A 17,202-nucleotide genomic window follows, 5' to 3' on the forward strand; every position below is an offset into this window, starting at 1 on the left:
TTCCCTCCACCTTGTTGAGAGGGGGTGGCTTATTCTCTCAAGCTTCACAGTGTTCTTAGTTCTATATGGTATCATACGTGTAACTCAGGCATTTGAGGAAGTGAACAATTCCCTTGCAAGGGCACTCCTCTTGTGACCTTCTCTGCATTTTTTGCATTACATCCCTACACGAAGCTCCAAAGCTCACAATGTCTGCCCCTCCAAATTGGCAATTGAGAGGGGGTATTAAGCAACTAACAATCCCCAATTTCTGGGGCAATCTAACAGCTCACAGGCCAGCCAAAAGGCCAGCCACCTCAGCCAAACAAGTGGCCAGAAAGACCAGCTGGTCTGGCCGACCAGAGCTGGCCGACCAGCTAGGTCTGGCCTATAAAGGCACAAGCCCCCACACTCCTACCTTAGGACAGGACCTGCAGCTGCTCCTCTTCTCCTCCATGCTTTGCTGCAGCCCCGCCTGCTCCACTTCTACCTCTCCTCTTCAGCTCTGCTCCTCTCTGCCTCCTGGCTGCTGCCTTCTCTCTGCCTCTCCTTTCTGCCTCCTGGCTGCTCCATCTTCTCCTCCAGATCTGCCCCAACTTCTGCTCCTCTGCTCCAGATCTGCTCCTCTGCTTCAGCTCTGTCCCTTCTGCTCCAGATCTGTCCCATCCTGCTCCAGATCTGTCTCTTCTGCTCCTCTGCTCCAGATCTGTCCCCTCCTGCTCCAGATCTGCTCCTTATCTTCATCATCATCGAGCCACACGGAGGACTGCGTTATGCTCCCTCTGCTGCTATCTTTTTACAGTTTCTCTACATGGAATCATCTTTCTGATTCACCTCAGCCACGGTCCTTGAGACACGACAGCTTGAGGTTCTTGTATTCAGTTTTTCATATTACTGACAGGCACTATGTTTTCTGAGTTCCGTTCTTTAGTTGTGTCTGAGTATTGTCTACTTTTTAATCGCTCCACTGCAAACCGTATCGTTTCTCTATATGGAGCACTCAAAAAGATCACCTGAAGGTTCTGCTCTAGGCACAGATGATGTTCGTTACGGGGCTAGACCGTCATCAGCTCTATCCCCCTTTTCAACTGGCTGGTATAGCTCGGTGTGCTGCTCCAAAGGTAGTCGGCTGTCATTGTTTGCTTAGCCGATCGTGACAATAGTTGGTCGTTGCGGCAGCCACGGTTGTAGGCTGTCGGTGGATAGCTTGGTTGCTTTTGAGGTCAAGGCTGCCTCGATTGCATGGGCGGTGTGGCTGCTCGGAAGTTTTTAAAAGAGCAGTTGTGGACCGGCTGTGCATGATGAAGGAGACCGGCTGTGCGTGATGAAGGAGCGTTGAGTCTGTAGGTCGTGAAGCCTTCATTGAATCAACTGGAGACGATAAAGACTTGCGTGCATGCTATGCCTTTCAAGGTCTATGCGCAGCGCAAGCTTCTTGGAAGCCGCTAAATTGCTTGTATGCTGTTGTCTGCTGCAGTGCCTAGCGTCGGTTGTCGCTGCTTTTTGTTGGAGGTTGTTAGTGGCCTTGGCCTTTGCCTCCCTGGCACCTGCTGATTTGTACATTGAATGGACCTCCCAAATTAGAATGCAAGTTGCATCTAAAGGCGCTTACATGTATAGGAATTGCAATTAAAGTTCCTGAGTGCTAGGGAGTCTCTCTCAATCAATGGAGGGAAATGTATGACAATGATTTCTCTCAATGAACGAGAATAGAACTCTCATGCTTTTGCAAGGATCGCCATGTCTCAACGGAAGATAAGGGAGCTTTGATACCATGTAAAAGCGAGAGATCAAGGAGGATCAAAGCACCAAGAGAGAGACATATGGTAGCAAAACACTCAATTTATTGCAATTGTGTAATCAATAATACATGATAGGCTTCTTATATAGAGAGAGCCTTTAGAATAGTCAACACTTGTGGGATCCTCTTATCCACATCTCTCCTTGTGGATGTCCTTGATCCACATCTTCACATCATGTAGTCCACATCCTAGGGTGGCTACTTTAATACATTCCTACACCTCTAACTATGTGCTCATGGCACCATATTCCTCAACACACGTCGCATCCAAGAACCCCAAACAATGGACTCGGAACACATCCCATCCATAGTCTCCATTGGACACATCTAGTTCATAGCTCCAGTGCCAAATCTTACCTTCCTTGCTAGATTTCGTTAAATGGGAGCTGCAAGCAGCCCATTCTCCTGCCCACATGTCCTCTCTAGCTGTAGCAGTGGGGCCTACCTTTTTTGTAGAAAGCAGGTACAGTCTGGTTTTCTTGAGCAAGAGCCGCTCTTGGATCACTTGACCTATCATCTTGTGCCTGTGTTGATGAAGTCATGTCATTGTCCCTAGATTTGCCTTCGTCCTAAGACCAACAATCCTTTGCCAGGTGACCTCTCTTACCACAGGCATAGCACCAGCTCTGTACTGTCGTAAGTGCCTGATCACCACCGTGAGACACCTGCAGCTTACCTTGGGGCAGTAGAGATTTGTATGAACAACTCTGGTGAAAGGGAGGGTGGGTGGGAAAGAAGAAGAGATAGAGTGGCTGGGAAATAAGAGAAGGGATGCTGGATTGGAGTGTAGGAAGAGAGAAGAGGCTTGGACGATGCCTTCTTCACAAAATTTTGAATCCCTAGACATCCCATGCCTTTAGGTTGCCTTCAGATCGCCTTCAGTTTGCCCCTCTGGCTCTGCTAGATCAACTTTAAACGATCTTGTGCTCTGATGTTACATGTGCAGTCACCACACCATCAAGACACTGGCGATGGTTTCATCCATGCCCAATGCAATAAGGGTGTGTGGGATATGGCCTGCGATAATACCTCGAAGGTCTAATGCGAGCAGCTAACTCCGAATGGCTCACGCTTGCTAGTAGCAAACTACGTCAACCCCAAACTCCACGTCCAAGCTTTTAGATGACCCGTTGCTTGCCAATGTTGCACTCATTGCGTAAGCATACACGAGCGCGAGAGAGAGAGAGAGAGAGAGAGAGAGAGAGAGAGAGAGCAACACTTGAGAGTAATTGAGAGAGAGAGAGAGAGAGAGAGAGAGAGAGAGAGCAACACTTGAGAGTAATTGTGAGAGAGAGAGAGAGAGAGAGAGAGAGAGCAACACTTGAGAAAGAAAGAAAGAAAGAAAGTTTATTAAAGTCTTTGGAAGACGGATGGGTCTATGAGACTGTGAAAATCCTGATACAACGAGTTGTGGTAGTGGAGCTACTAAACGAGCGTCCATACCAATGCAAAATGCAAAATGACAAAAATGCAGAGTGGCAGTACTAAGTCCTAAGTACAACATAGTGATGTCGATGGTCAACTATATATCAATCTCAGCATCATCATCAATATCATCATCATTATCATCCCCAGCAACATCAAGATATCAGGATGGATGAGGCAGTGGAGGCATGAAGTCGGCAATAGAGTGCTGTCGGCCACTCAGAGGTGCGGTCTTGGCACGTCTCTTGGTCGTAGCTCTACGTCTAATCAGGGCTACCGTCGGTCGGGCTCGAACTCTAAACAAGGAGGGGATGTCTCCAAGTGTGATCTGTGTGTCGACCCTCTGTCTGAGCTGTCGGGTCATGGATTCTGGGTCACGGTCATGTCGAGGCCTCGTCTCGTTGGGATCCATGTGATCTAGCTGAAAGAACTCCGTGATAGAGCTCTGAGAGGGATCAACCGAGGAAGAAGTCTGCTCCTGTCTCCGTGCTGGGAGTATCCTCTCATGGTGTCTAAGTGCCTCATGAATGAAACCTGCCAAACACCGCTGGTCTGGGTAGGAGAGGAAATGGGCTAAAATCCCATAACTATTGAAGAGGCAGCGGAAATGTCCTCTGATCTCATAGTACACAGGACACCTGAAGATAAAATGCTCCTCTGTCTCAACCTCCTGTATGTCACATAGTGTGCATATGCGCCGCTCCCTGGGTAGTCGCTTTGCTCTGCCGCTCTTGATGCGAAGTCTGTGTGAAGATACCCGAAACTGCCCAAGAGAGATTCTCATCGAGTGGGGTAGGTGAATCTGTGTGCATCCTGGTGGGTCAATGAAACCCTCCGCTGTGATGAGAAGTGATCTCTGTAGAAGCTAAGCTTCACTGGGAGTTCACTCGGTTCCAACCAGGTCCGAAAAGTGTGTAGCTGTAGTATATCCTCATGGATAACCTGGTTGACCTCGTGTGATAAGAGGGGAGAGAACGGAGCATCCATGCTATAGTGGAAGGGAGGTAGTCTATCCATGTGGAGCCCCAGTCGCTCAAACCATCTCTCTGTACGTGCATACGAGCACCTCTGATCTCCTCCTGCTGCAAGTGCCATAGAAGAGGATAAAGCTATCCATGGTAGCCTGCTACGCCCCGAGGTATAATCCCCATATTCCCTAACTCGGTACAGATATGCGATGACCTGAAATGCAGCATCTAGCTGTAAAGGGGGTGACCTAAACTTAGCCTGAATGAATGGTGAGGAACGGATGACTTACCACGAATCATCCGGGATAGCATGAGAACCTGTAGCCGCTCCACACGGGCCCACTCTGTATCCGACAAGTCTGGTCCCCAACAAGGACTGCCGTATATCCCCGCTAGGCGAGCCATGGAGTCAAAAAGCAACCCCTTGGTGCGTGGATCCTGAAAGTGTGAGCGGAAGCACTGCCTCTCTAGCCTAGCCAATGAGGCATACCCTCTACTCAAGCGTGCCTGCATCGCGGGTCTCATAGTGAAGTTCGGTCCGGAGCAGATAACCCCAAGATAAGTGTATGGTGAAACTATCTCAACAGATGACCCCGCGAATGTGAACTGCTCCTGACGCATGATGGCTCGAGATGTATTGAAGATCATGACCTTGGTTTTACCCAGGTTGACCTTCAAATCATGAGACTCACAAAAGGACTGTAGTGCGTCTAGGTGTCTCTGAAGCCCCTCTGCTGAGGAAGACAAGAGAGCCACGTCATCTGCATAGAGCAAAATCTGGATCAACGTGCCTGCAAGAGAGCAACCTACACCCCCCTCTGTCTGCATCACTGTCTCAAGCTCGTCAATGTAGAGGCCAAACAAGGTTGGCGACAAAGGACACCCTTGTTTGACCCCGATGGTACTCATGATCTCGTCTGTCCACCCGGATCCTACCCGAACTCTGCCAGAAACTCTCTCGTAAAGTGCCATGACAGCCCAAATGATCTCCTGGTCATAACCCAAGTCCTGTAGGCGCCGTATGAGGTGGGCTCTCGGGACTGTGTCAAATGCCTTGCGAAAATCCACAAAGCAACAATAAACCCTCTGCTTCCGTGATCTCGCCTCCTCGATGATACATCTGAGCGTCAGAATGTGGTCCATGGTTCCGTGATCACGCCGGAATCCGGCTTGCTGCTCTGAGTCCTCGACACTCTGCAAGTCTGCTAATCTCGGAGTCAAGTACTGATGCATAAATCTTAGACATGACATGTCCAATCATAATGGTCCTGTAGTTCTTCGGGCTCATGGGATCCCCTGCCTTGTGGATGGGTGAGATAGTGTTAATGGTCCAAGTGTGTGGAAATCCCAAACAAACCGCTTCATTAAAAAGCTTTGCTAAGATTGGGGCTAGGAGGTTAATCCCATATGCAATGAACTCAGTACATAGTCCCTCATGATCCTTCGCTCGGCCATTATGAAGTTTCATTACAGCATCCTTTACCCCTCCTCTAGTGAAGAGGGTGCAGGATGTGGGAGGAGGCATGTGTGAGAGGCTAGGGACTGGCTGATTTGGGATGTCATAAAGTGTGCGTGCATAATCAAACCAGATCTGGGTGTCAGTGAGTGGCGGAGGGGACCGTCCTTCTAGAAATCTCCGCCAGAAGTCCTTAGAGTTGTTACTAAACAAAATGTTCAGTAGCTCCTCCTCGTTTCGACGAATGAAGTCTAGTTTCTTCCTTCGTACCAGTCTACGGTATTCACGTAGCGTATCTGGTGCACTCGGAAGACTGTTTTTGGTTTCGAATTTGAGTTGACGGCGTAAGGACTTACACTCATCATCGTACCAACTATTATAGGGTATGGTTCCAGGGGGTGGTGGGCAGGTGGAGCGGGTGGTGTGGGGAAAGGCGTGAATGGCAGCCTCGTGTAGTGAGCGGGTGACAAGGGCAGCACGACCCTCTAAAAGGGGTATGAAGTCAATATAAGCGAGAAGTATGTACAGACGGCCAGAGTAAGAAGGTGAGTGATCCCGATCAAAGCGTAAATCGTGGTAGGTGGAGTAAGCCCTGAGTGGGGTGGAAGGTGCTGTGCGAGGGGAGGTGGAGATGCGAAAGAAAAGGTATGTGTGATCAGCCCCTGGGGGGAGAGGTGCTACAGTGAATTCAGTAATGCGAGATGTGAAGACAGGGGATCCCATGATGTAATCAACAACACTGGAGCCCCCCCCATGTGGAAAGCATGTGAAACCACCTGAAGCGGGCCATCTGTCAAGACCATTATAGATAATGAGATCATGTATTCTGCCCAGGTCTAATAGGGCCTGCCCATAGGATGAAAGTGGACCTCGCCTGTCAGCCAAAACCCGTAGCATACCTGCCTCCTCAAGGTCAACATCTGCTAGTAGAGTGGAATCATCTCTGAAATCAAGAAGTGGTACCTGACGGGTCCTTGTCCTCGCGTTGAAGTCCCCCACTAGAAGGACTTCTCCGCGGCTAGAAAAGTCAACAATGGACTGATAAAGGACAGCAAATGGGGATGTCTCATCATCACCTCGAATATCTCTGGCAAAGTGGGAGGTCTCCGTGGGGAAGTAGCAAACTGCGACAAACAAATCCTGGCTATCCATGTGTCGTATCCGGATCCAAAGAAATTTGGAATGTGTATCTCTCTGCTCTACTAAAATGATCCCCCGAAGTGTGGATCTGAAAAGGACTGCAACTCCACCTGAACCTCGAACTCCTCCTGAACCCCTTGTCTCATCTCTGTAGGCAGACTCCCATGTATATCCGCTGACTATTGGGAGAGGGTGCTCTGGACTCTGATGTGTCTGTGTATAGAAGACTATGTCGTGGCCTGTGTAGGATTCTGAGAAGTTCCCTGGTTCTGACCATAAGGTACCATTACAGTTCCAAATGGTGCAGGACAGGGTCTCGGATATTTGAGTCTCATAGGCCCCGCTTCCCTATGTAGGGGAGGGGGCAGGTGTCCTACGGGGGCCTGTAAGAAGTCGTCCCTCTCGTACCACTGCCCACTTCCCCTCCTTTCGGGCCTGATCCCGCTGCTGCAGCAAAGAGCGCCTCTCCTCAACCTGTAGAGGTGTGAGATCCTCATCCATAGAGATGGCTGGCTGATCTCGAAGGACTGACCTGCGTCGTAGAGCTGAAAGTTGCGCCTGAGTGTCATGAAATCGTATGATGAGCGGTTGCTCTCGGTTGGGATCTCTCCCCACCCGCCATGCCCTCTCTATCTTGTGCTCAGCCACACCCAAGGTAGCGGTCACGAACGCAGTCGCATCTACCATCGGTGTAGCCTCAGTGCGTGGGATCCTGCGTACTCTGATGTTGAGAGTAATTGAGAGAGAGAGAGAGAGAGAGAGAGAGAGAGAGAGAGCGACACTGGTTGAGCAAGATAACTTAGATGGAAATGCAGTGCCAGCAAATTGTGTGTGTGGATGAAATGGAATGATCAAAGTGTGGCAAGGGGAGCCCATTTATAGGGGAAGCTCTAGTAGAATTCCGATTGGTAACCAGCCCGTTGGCCTAACCTAACCCACCGTTGGCCCACAACCCAGATTTGGTCGAGTTAACTTGACTTGGTCAGGTCCGTTGATCCGACCCTGGTCAGGCTCTCAGGCTTGCTCCTGGCTGGCCACTAACTGGCCTGGTTACTAGCTCATATTGTGGCCTATACTAGGCCGTAAACCAGCTTATTAACTCATTGAGAAAGGACTAAATCACTATACCTCTCTTTAGGTGGGACACCCACATAGCAGCTCTCAATCATCACACATGAGATGCAATCAATTCTAACAGGACCCTATTGAAGGAGTAAATGAATAACTATGTAGCATTCTAGTAGCAAATTGTACATGGTGGAATTTTGGTTATGGGAAGGTTGAAACCATGGAAATGTGGTCAATCAAAGGGGTTTGTAAGGAGGTCACACTACTATTTTGCAATGCATGTATCGAACCTTATGAATTTCATAAAGAGTTTAGATAATATGGACTTGAGAGAGAATATTGTTTAAGCCTGATTCTCCCCCACCCCAAATGGCCCGAGGGGGGGCGCGTCTCCTTCGTAAGGAGTAATTTGTTAGAGTATGGCATCTTATAGTGAGAGAGGGCTTATTTGTGGGTGTGTCCGCCCCGAGAGAGGACTAGAGTTAGGGTAAACCTGGCTGGATGGTGGAGCTGGCTGGCTCAAGATCTTTAGGCCCATGGTTAGGGCTGGGTTGGGGCGCAGTTGGGCACCCAATCAGGTTGGGGCAAGCCCAACCTAACCCAACCCTGTTTGGGTCGGGTCAGGCCGACCCGATGGTCGGGTCATGGCCTGCTCCTGGCAGACCGACCAAGTAGGGTAGGGGCCTACAAAAGGTCCCCCCTCGTTTATCCTTGTGTCTCACATTGGGGTTCTACTGGAGCATTCTTTCTCTCCACCAGCCCCTCAGGCTGAGTTGTATCCCATGAAATATGCAGTTTCTATTGCCTCATTTCAGTCTCTCTCTCTCTCTCTCTCTCTCTCTCTCTCTCTCTTTTCTCTATCTTCCGCACATGCACAACCCTCACATGGAATCATTCGCCATAGTTGATGAGGGACCAGGGGAGCACGGGGAGCTGATGTGATAAGGGCATGGCTACGTAGATCTAAGGCAATTCGGAGGGCTATTCAAGGCGAATTGAGGCAGCAGAAGCAGCCTGCCAAAGGCGATTTGATGCAACAGTTCCTAGCAGCTTGTTCAAGGCGATTTGAGGCAGCAGGAGCAGCCTGCCAAAGACGATCTGAGGCAGCAATTCCTAGCAGCCTGCCCAAGGAGAATCTGAGGGGAATTGACGGGTTGATCAGGGTTTGCAGGGCCTAGTTTGAGGCAGGAGGAAGAGGAGACTGTTCGAAGCAGTTTGCCCTAGGCGTCTGATAGTACAACAGCATACAAAGCTGTTGGGTGTAGTCTATCTGAGGCATGGAGTGCTGTGGACAAGCATTGGGCTCGGCATCTGTTGGAGATGGCAGCAAGCGAGCTGTCACTTTGCAATGACAATTTTTACAATCTCGAGTCCCCTAGAGGGAGCACCATGCAACCATTCTTGATGTAGGCTAAGGTCCTCTATGATCAGCTACATGCGATGGGATTCCAACGAAGCGGCTCTGCACCACGACCCTTACAAGGCCTGCCAGCAGCAATGCCACAGCCTATCTCCTTCTGCAATGAAGGCTCTTGAGACTAGTCGAGACGTTGAGCCGTGCGGGAGCGTGAAGGTCGGCTTTTTGCATGCAGCCCCGGGCTTTGAAAGTCTATTGGTAGATGCCCATCATCCCGGCCACAACATGGTCTCTTGAACTTTGAGGTGCCAGGTCAGCTGGACTTTGATGATTTGTGCTCCCTTCTCCTTGAGGAGGAATCAGTTCTCGTCTCCCAGGGTAAGCTTCAGTTCACTCCAGGTGGTTAAGCACTTTTGATAGTGCACAAGAAAGGAAGGTCTAAGTGCTATGCTTGCGGAAAGAGATGGCATCTAGCCAAGGGTTGTCGATCGAAGAACAAATTTAAGGACTCGGACACGGTGTCGGACTCATCTTCGAATTAGTCTAGGTGGTTCCAAGGCAACATCCATTGCCAAGATCTCCAGATTGCACGAGCTTTCTAGCACTAGCTACATGCCCTCCCACGGGTTACAGCTAGAGAGGGCATGTGGGCGGGATTGCGGGCTGATAATAGCCTCTATCAGTTGAAAGTTTGGTAGGTAAAGCGAGGCTATGGAGCTATGGACTAGATGCATTCAGAGTTTATTGCTTGATGTTGCAGAGACCATGGACATGGTGTATTCCGGTATTCATTGTTCGAGGTTCCTGTATGTGATGTGTTCATAGGTGGGTATGGATTGTGGTGTACCACAGATCATTACACCCCATTGGGAACTGACTGCAAACTAGCATCGGAAATCAAAGCCAAGGAAATCTCATTTGTTGTTTGAGGTGGCATTTTTTGTTTCAAGGATCTAGGTTACATGGTGCTCTCTCTGAGTATGCGCGGTGCTGGAGGGTCCATGGTTGCCTGTTCATTGTCTTGCTTCTTCAAATGATTGTGCTCACCATGAGCTTTAGAGAGGGTGTTAGAGTATGGCATCTCATACTGAGAGAGGGCTTATTTGTGGGTGTGCCCGCTTAGAGAGAGAAGTAGAGTTAGGACAAACCTGGCCAGATGGTGGACTGCAAATAGCTGGCTGGCTCAGGACTTTTAGGCCCATAATTAGGATTGGGTTGGGGGCCGGGACCTAGTTGGGCACCAAACAAGTCGGGGCAAACCCAACCTAACCCGACCGTTGGGTTAGGCCGACATGATGGTCAGCCAGTCGGCCTGCTCTTGGCAGACCGACTAGGTAGGTTAGGGGCCTATAAAAGGATCCCTCCCTCACTCATCCTTGTGTCTCATATTGGGGTTCTATTGGAGCATTTGCTCTCTCTTTGCCAGTCCCTTAGGCTGAGTTGTATCCCTGGAAACATATAGTTGCTATTGCCTCATTTTGGTGTCTTTCTCCCTCGTTTTTTCCTGTATGCTTCCACATGCGCATATCTCTCACATAATCAATAACGAACCATGTAGCTTAATGCTACCTTAAAGAGGAGGTAGAAGGGAAGGGGAAGATATGTGGTTGGAGAAAGATGGGTGACAAGGAAATGGAGAGGAACAAGGCTAGTGAAGGAGGAGATGATGTAAAAAGGAAAGGGATGATGGAAGGGAGAGACAAGAACAAGAAGAAGAGGGAGAAGTGAGGAGAAAATCCAAAAAAGGTGCTGAGGGAAGATAAGAAGAGGGAGAGTTGAGGAGAAAATGAATAAAAAGAGGTAGAGGAAGATAAGAGCAAAACAGTAATTGTGACTACTTGAGCAGGCCTTTGTGGGCTGGCAACCTTGTAATCAATATGTGAGTTGATATGAGGTGTGTAGCAAACAAGGGATATGGTGTTCTAGGGCAACCAAAAGGCACATGTGTAGCAAGAGTGGGTGAAGGTGGCCACGCAAGGGAGGGCAAAGAGCTGAGATGTGGGAGTAGCAAGGAAGAGAAAAGAGCTTGAAATATGATGAGAGATGGCAGTACCAAGGAAGAAAACGGAGCTTGAAGTATGATGAGCACAAATGCTTAATTGAGAAGGCTACAATTGATAAGAAGTTGAGTGTGGTGAAGTGAGATGCTGTAGATTTTCCATTATCTTTTTTAAATTTTAATAGAATAAAAACAAAGTATCATGTGATATTGAATGAAATGCAATATATCTTTGTGTTAAGGTGTCAACTTTATTTTGTAGTCTGATGCACATATATCCACTAAACATATTTGTGTTTGCAACATTTATGAGTTGCTCTTGATGACAGTGGTTTTTAATGACCTAAAATTGTTCAATGGAAATGTTTCCTAGGTATCGGGCTACTAGATTGTTGCTTGAAGGAGATACTTCGTTGCTGAATCTTCTTGTCACTCGACCTTCTCCTATGGCATCTTTCGAGGAACTTTGTCTGGTATATGATGAACGGTACCTGTAGATGAGATAGTCGCTTTTCCCTCCCTCCTTATATTTTCTTGTTAACATTGCTACGTTAATTTCTAGGCATGCACCTTTTGAGAAACTTTTTGTTAATTCTCTACACCATTACATTTGTGAAGCAAATACAAGGTACTGTTGTGGGTCTTCTACTGGTGGTGGATGTGAGAATCTAGCTTGTGGATATACAATTAGCATATGGTAGTCCATCCCATGTTGCTTCAATGAGTAGGTGTAAGTGTTTGATCCTGCATATTCACTATGAACTTATTTTGTGGACTCATTGACTATTCACATTTTCATGAATTGTGAATTATGAAACAATACTCATTTCTTTTGCATTTTACCCACATGAATTTAAGGGCAATGCTTCGTTTTGGGATCTCTTCTTCACCATTTGATGTCACCTCCTTTCTTTGCTGTCTCCACTCTCCCTTCTCCCACTCCAAGCCTTGTTACGATCTCCCATGCGGTCTTCCAGTATCGAACTTTTTCACCATGAAATTTTGAGGCCTTCGATTCCATCTCCACAAATGCTTGTGTAGTTTCTCCCCTTCTCATAGCTCCTCTTTGTACATATGCTACATGATGTTTAGTGTACATGCACTTCTTATCCTCTATTGTAACATAAACGTGCATGTGTGGGTGAGCACGCATTCCATCACACTTGCACATATGTGGGAGTTAATACACATACCAAGGGTTTTGACAATTTTGGCCACAAGTATTGAAATAGATTAAAATGCATGACATTTCCACATTTGCTGCATTGGAAATGCTTTTGTAGTGACCATGTGGTAATGCACGATATAGGAGCTCAGCTTTTGGGCAGGGTATATTAACCTTTGTAATAATGAGCATGTGGTGACTCTTGTTTACATTTTTTTGAGCCAGGTATATTCAAAAGATTTCAGATGGAGACTCGAGTGAAAAAGAAAAACGAAATTTTAGCTTTTCATGGTGTCCAGAGCTTGTGAAGCGGTCATATGCTTCGGTTGGGTATGTCTATGTTGCTAAGACTTCTTTGGACATATTTGTGAAAGGCCATGCATGGAATAGGCCATGCATCGAATAGACCATGCGTGGAATAGGTTAAGTGATGGATTGTTGGAGAAAGTGGGACTTTGATTTCGACTTGTTGAGGTTGTGTGGAACATATGGGCATAGACATTGGTAAAACACAACGAGTTCAAAGCAAAGCTACATGGTGTCAGAATCTTTAAGCTGTTGAATTCTCCTGGCTGTGCAAGGAAAGGAGCCACAATGATTAGGCTACTTTAAAGTTAGACAAAGCACTTGATATGATAATTAGACTAGCAAGTTTCAAGTACTTATTAGCTTTAATTGGGGTTGTTTACATTTGTGTATATGATACACTGCGGCATCAAGGTGAAAAAAGTTGTGAGACAAGTTTCAAAATGTTGATTATGTTTGTTCCAGAGTATCTGCTGAGGAGAATTGTATACACCCATAATTTTCTGAAGTTTGCTGTTGTAAGTGTTAGAATTTAATTGTGTGTTTTAGGTTTTGCTAGCTGTGAAGTTTTGTGCGAGTGTGATCAGGGATGCTTGGTATCAGTGATGAGCAGCTTATCATTGGGGTTTTCTGCCCTGTTCTGAGCTAAAATTGGTGCTGTGCCAAAGTATGTGTACTGTTGGGACATGATGCATCCAGTGTTGTTTATCGTGCAGTGGAACTGTAGCGGCCATGCATATTGTAATGCTTGGATTACGGAGGGCAGCAGCGAATATTGCTGGTGGCATGCAACATAACATTACTGGCTATGGGGAAGGATCTTGTATGGTTCCTTGTGTTTTTAATCTTATATATGTTGAGCATAATTTCGGCATACCAAATTCATTTCTTGTCAATGGAGCGCCCTTGACGTATTCCTTACAGCTTTGTATTTACATTCATCTCAATTAGTTTCCTTGTATTTTGACAGGTGTGTTCAATGACATTGCAGTAGCTGCATCTGAAGCCTTACAGACTTATCCTGAAAGTTGCAATCGGAAAAGACCTATTCTGGTGATTGATTTAGATGTACACCAGGCAAGTAATAGGATGTTTTTGTTTGATTGCTTTAGGCATACTCTTAGATTTCTATCTTAAATGGTGCGTTGCCCTATCAGCTAAATTTAGATGCTCATTTGGGAGAGACTAAAATGAAATCGTCTAGACTTCACAAGCAGTTGTAGCTTGAATGAAGAGATTTTGGACTACTTTTTGATTAGCCTTCTCCTTTAGTGCTAGCCTTCGTCATGACTGAGTCTGCCCTTCACCTCCGGAGTGCCGACAGAAACTCAGTACGAAGACTTTGTATAAATGGATGCTCAAGTATGTGTAAGTGTGTGGATTTGTATGTGTGAGAGCATACCTTTATACTATGGTCTATACACACTGTTGGGTGCTGATGAAGTCAGTGGGGATGCCTAGTCCTTGCTATGCGTGATGGAGTTTATGGTTTTCAACCTTATGAGTGACTATCATGAGATTGAAACTGCACTTTGTTGTGTGTTTAGAGGATGAGTTTGGGAATGTTCCTGGATTCATCTAGGTATATACTCTTAGATTTCTGAGCTAGACAAAATACAGGCCCTCATTTACGAGACAATCATTTTCACTCTGTTTAGGTTATTGTTTCATTGCTTTGTGTCTTCTTTATTCAAAGGTGAGTTTCAAGCTGAAAATTGTTAAACAGCTGTGTTCTCTGTGCTTTTTTATTTGTGGTGATAAATTTACACAAATGCTGCTACTCTTGTCAATAAGGTTCCCGCCTAAGGCAAAGTATTTATCATTTGCAATGGTGATGAGGTTAGTATGGGGGGATAGTCTTAAAAAAAAAGAAATGGTGTCAAGTACATGTAAATCCCTTAAGGTTAACCATTATGTTTTATCCTTGTTGTCTCACAAATGAGAGCTTGATGGAGACAGTATAAGTATATATGCATGCCACTTCAAAACAGAAGTTAATAACAAGAAGGGAGTGAAATGCTTATTTAATCATCATCAGGAAAACAACACTTTTTTATTTATTTTAGAAAGAATCCATAAAATGATAGATGAAACGTTGCTACCTTAAAAGACAGCGCTACTATTTATAGGAGGCTAAAGAGTTCAGAGCTTGTACACATTGTGTAGATCGATCCTGGATTGGCCTTCCAGTGGGGAAGAGGGCATGCTATGTGTATTACCCTTAACTCATGGTAAAGTTCTAGTATATCAGGATACTTTGTAAAGAAGCTCTCTTCCATCCAAGTAGCATCAATTGCTGGCTATCGTTGAAACTGGATCAGTTAGATATATCTTCCACTTTTTCTGGAGCCCTTTTCTGTATGATGATAATGTATTTGAGTGAGAATGTCTCCGTCATTCTCGAATTCAGATCCTATGTCTTCGATAACTTGTGTTGGTGGTCCTCCTTTGAACCCTTTCAATTTACTGACATGGAAGGTTTCCTTCATTCTCCATGTAGCAGGTAACTGAACATGATAAGTAACTTACTTGTGTGTGTGTGTGTGCATATATATGTATGGATGCAACAGTTCTTTGACTTGAAAGGGACCATAGTACTTGACCATTAGCTTCACGTATTTGGCATGCCCTCACATTGACTTTGTACGTGGTTTGTCAATCTTTTAATGAAAGCAATCTCCTTTCTAAAGTTTCAGATCTCCTATCTGCAGCCTTCTTACACAACCACTTTTAGGAAATTGGGGGACAAAATCCATCATAATGTGTCTGCGTCTTTTTGAAGATATGGCTATGGGCTGTAAAATTCCAAGGCTTCAATACATACTACAAAGAAACTCTTCTCGAGGTTAGGGAGTGTTAGTATTGGTGCAATACTTAAAGCTATCTTAAGCTCATTGAAAGCTCTCTTGTTTTCTGCTCCCCACTCATAAAATGGAATGCTTCTTGAGCAGACTTATGAGTGAAGATCCTATCTTGGAAAAATTCTGGATGAATCGTCGGTAATAGTTACATGTCAAGAAATAACTGTAATTCATGAACAGTAGAAGGTATGGGCTATTCGTCAAGAATCTTGATTATCTTTGGTTCGTGAATTTGCTCATCAATTTCATCCATGTCAATGCATTTCATTCTATAAGGGGCCCTACTGGGACGAGCTGTCCTTGGTTGCTGCCATAGTGTGTGACCTAAGTGATGATGTAAGCCAAAGGCAATCCCACTGATGTAGGGACTGATTCCCACTGATGTAGGGGCTGATTGCCACTTATGTAGGGAAGGTACTACCTTCTCCCCCTTTCTATAAGAGAGAGTCCTCTCTCTTACAATCCATAATAGAGAACTACCATTTTGTTTCATTGTGCTCTCACACCTCTTTCAAGATGCATCTATTCTATCCTACGGGCTTCTACATATCATACATGAGGATGTGCAGGATTTTGTTGAAGAGGAGAGGACTGCTTCACGGGAAGCTAGAAAAATCCCTAGATGGCTGTTACAAACTTTGCGGGACAATAGACTTTCAGTCCCTCTCTCTAGTAGGACAAGGGCTGGTTAAGAGGGACAGGTGGAGCAAAGTTTGTTGATTCAGCTTGAAAAAGTTCACTGTATGATACGGAAGAACCATGCAGTTTTGAGGATGCTCAGGACAATGAGCATTGGATGAGGGCCATGCAGTTAGAATTGGATTCTATCATGAAGAACAATACATGGAAACTGGTGGATGTGCCCATAGGGAAGAAAGCTATTGGGACAAAGTGTGTACAAGATCAAATGGCACCGTTGATAGGTACAGGGCAAGGCTATTTGTTCAAGGGCTATTCTCAGCAAAAATGGATAGATTGTGATGAAACCTTTGCCCCTGCTTCTAGGATAACCACCAGCAGATGTGTCGTATCATTGGCTGCTCATTTTGGGTGGAAAGTACATCAAAACAGCCTGTGTTAATGGGGACTTTTCAGGTAGAAGTGTATGTGAGTCAACCTACTGGTTTTCAGATGCTTGATCAGGAGCATAAAGTATGAAGACTCCATAAGGCCCGTTATGGGCTGAAACAAGCCCCACGGGCTTGGTATGAGATAATTCATATATTTTTTACTAATTAGAACAGTCCAACTGAGAGTGTCCTTAATGTGAAGGACAAAAAGGATCGTCGATAGTCATCTTGTATGTGGATGATATGCTGCTCATAGGCACAAATGAAGAGAAAAGAATGATCTTGAAGCTTCATTTGAGATGTCTGATGTGGGGCTTTTACACTATAATTTGTGCATTCAATTTATGCAAAATGATGAAAGCATTGTGCTCAAACAGTCAAAATAACAAAAGCTCAATATATGGACTGCAAGCATTTTTCTATCTCCCGTGGAGCTAGGGTTGAGGCTGTCTATACATGAGGCAGGTGAATCTTTTGATGCTGTTGTATAGAGTCAAGTAGTTGGATACCTTATTTATCTCTACAGTACCTGTCCATATTCAGTTCAATGTATCCCAATTGAGCTGGTATATGCACAGCCCAAAGACATAGCATTGGTATGGTGTAA

General features: G+C 45.9%; 1 protein-coding gene across 2 annotated transcripts in view; it reads left to right on the forward strand.

Moving 5' to 3' along the window:
• Positions 1-17,202, forward strand: part of LOC147893497 (uncharacterized) — a 53,569-nt gene that overhangs the window by 4,316 nt on the left and 32,051 nt on the right. For both annotated transcript variants that reach the window (XM_087386037.1, XM_087386038.1), the window contains exons 3-6: positions 11,567-11,680; positions 12,584-12,688; positions 13,381-13,487; positions 13,635-13,741. In XM_087386037.1, the coding sequence (XP_087242163.1) occupies positions 11,567-11,680; positions 12,584-12,688; positions 13,381-13,487; positions 13,635-13,741 (433 nt within the window). The remainder of the gene's footprint in view (positions 1-11,566; positions 11,681-12,583; positions 12,689-13,380; positions 13,488-13,634; positions 13,742-17,202) is intronic.

This window comes from Dipteris shenzhenensis, chromosome 15, assembly GCF_047967505.1.
Source record: "Dipteris shenzhenensis isolate YYH24624 ecotype China chromosome 15, Dip_SZ_1.0, whole genome shotgun sequence".
Lineage (NCBI taxonomy): Eukaryota > Viridiplantae > Streptophyta > Polypodiopsida > Gleicheniales > Dipteridaceae > Dipteris > Dipteris shenzhenensis.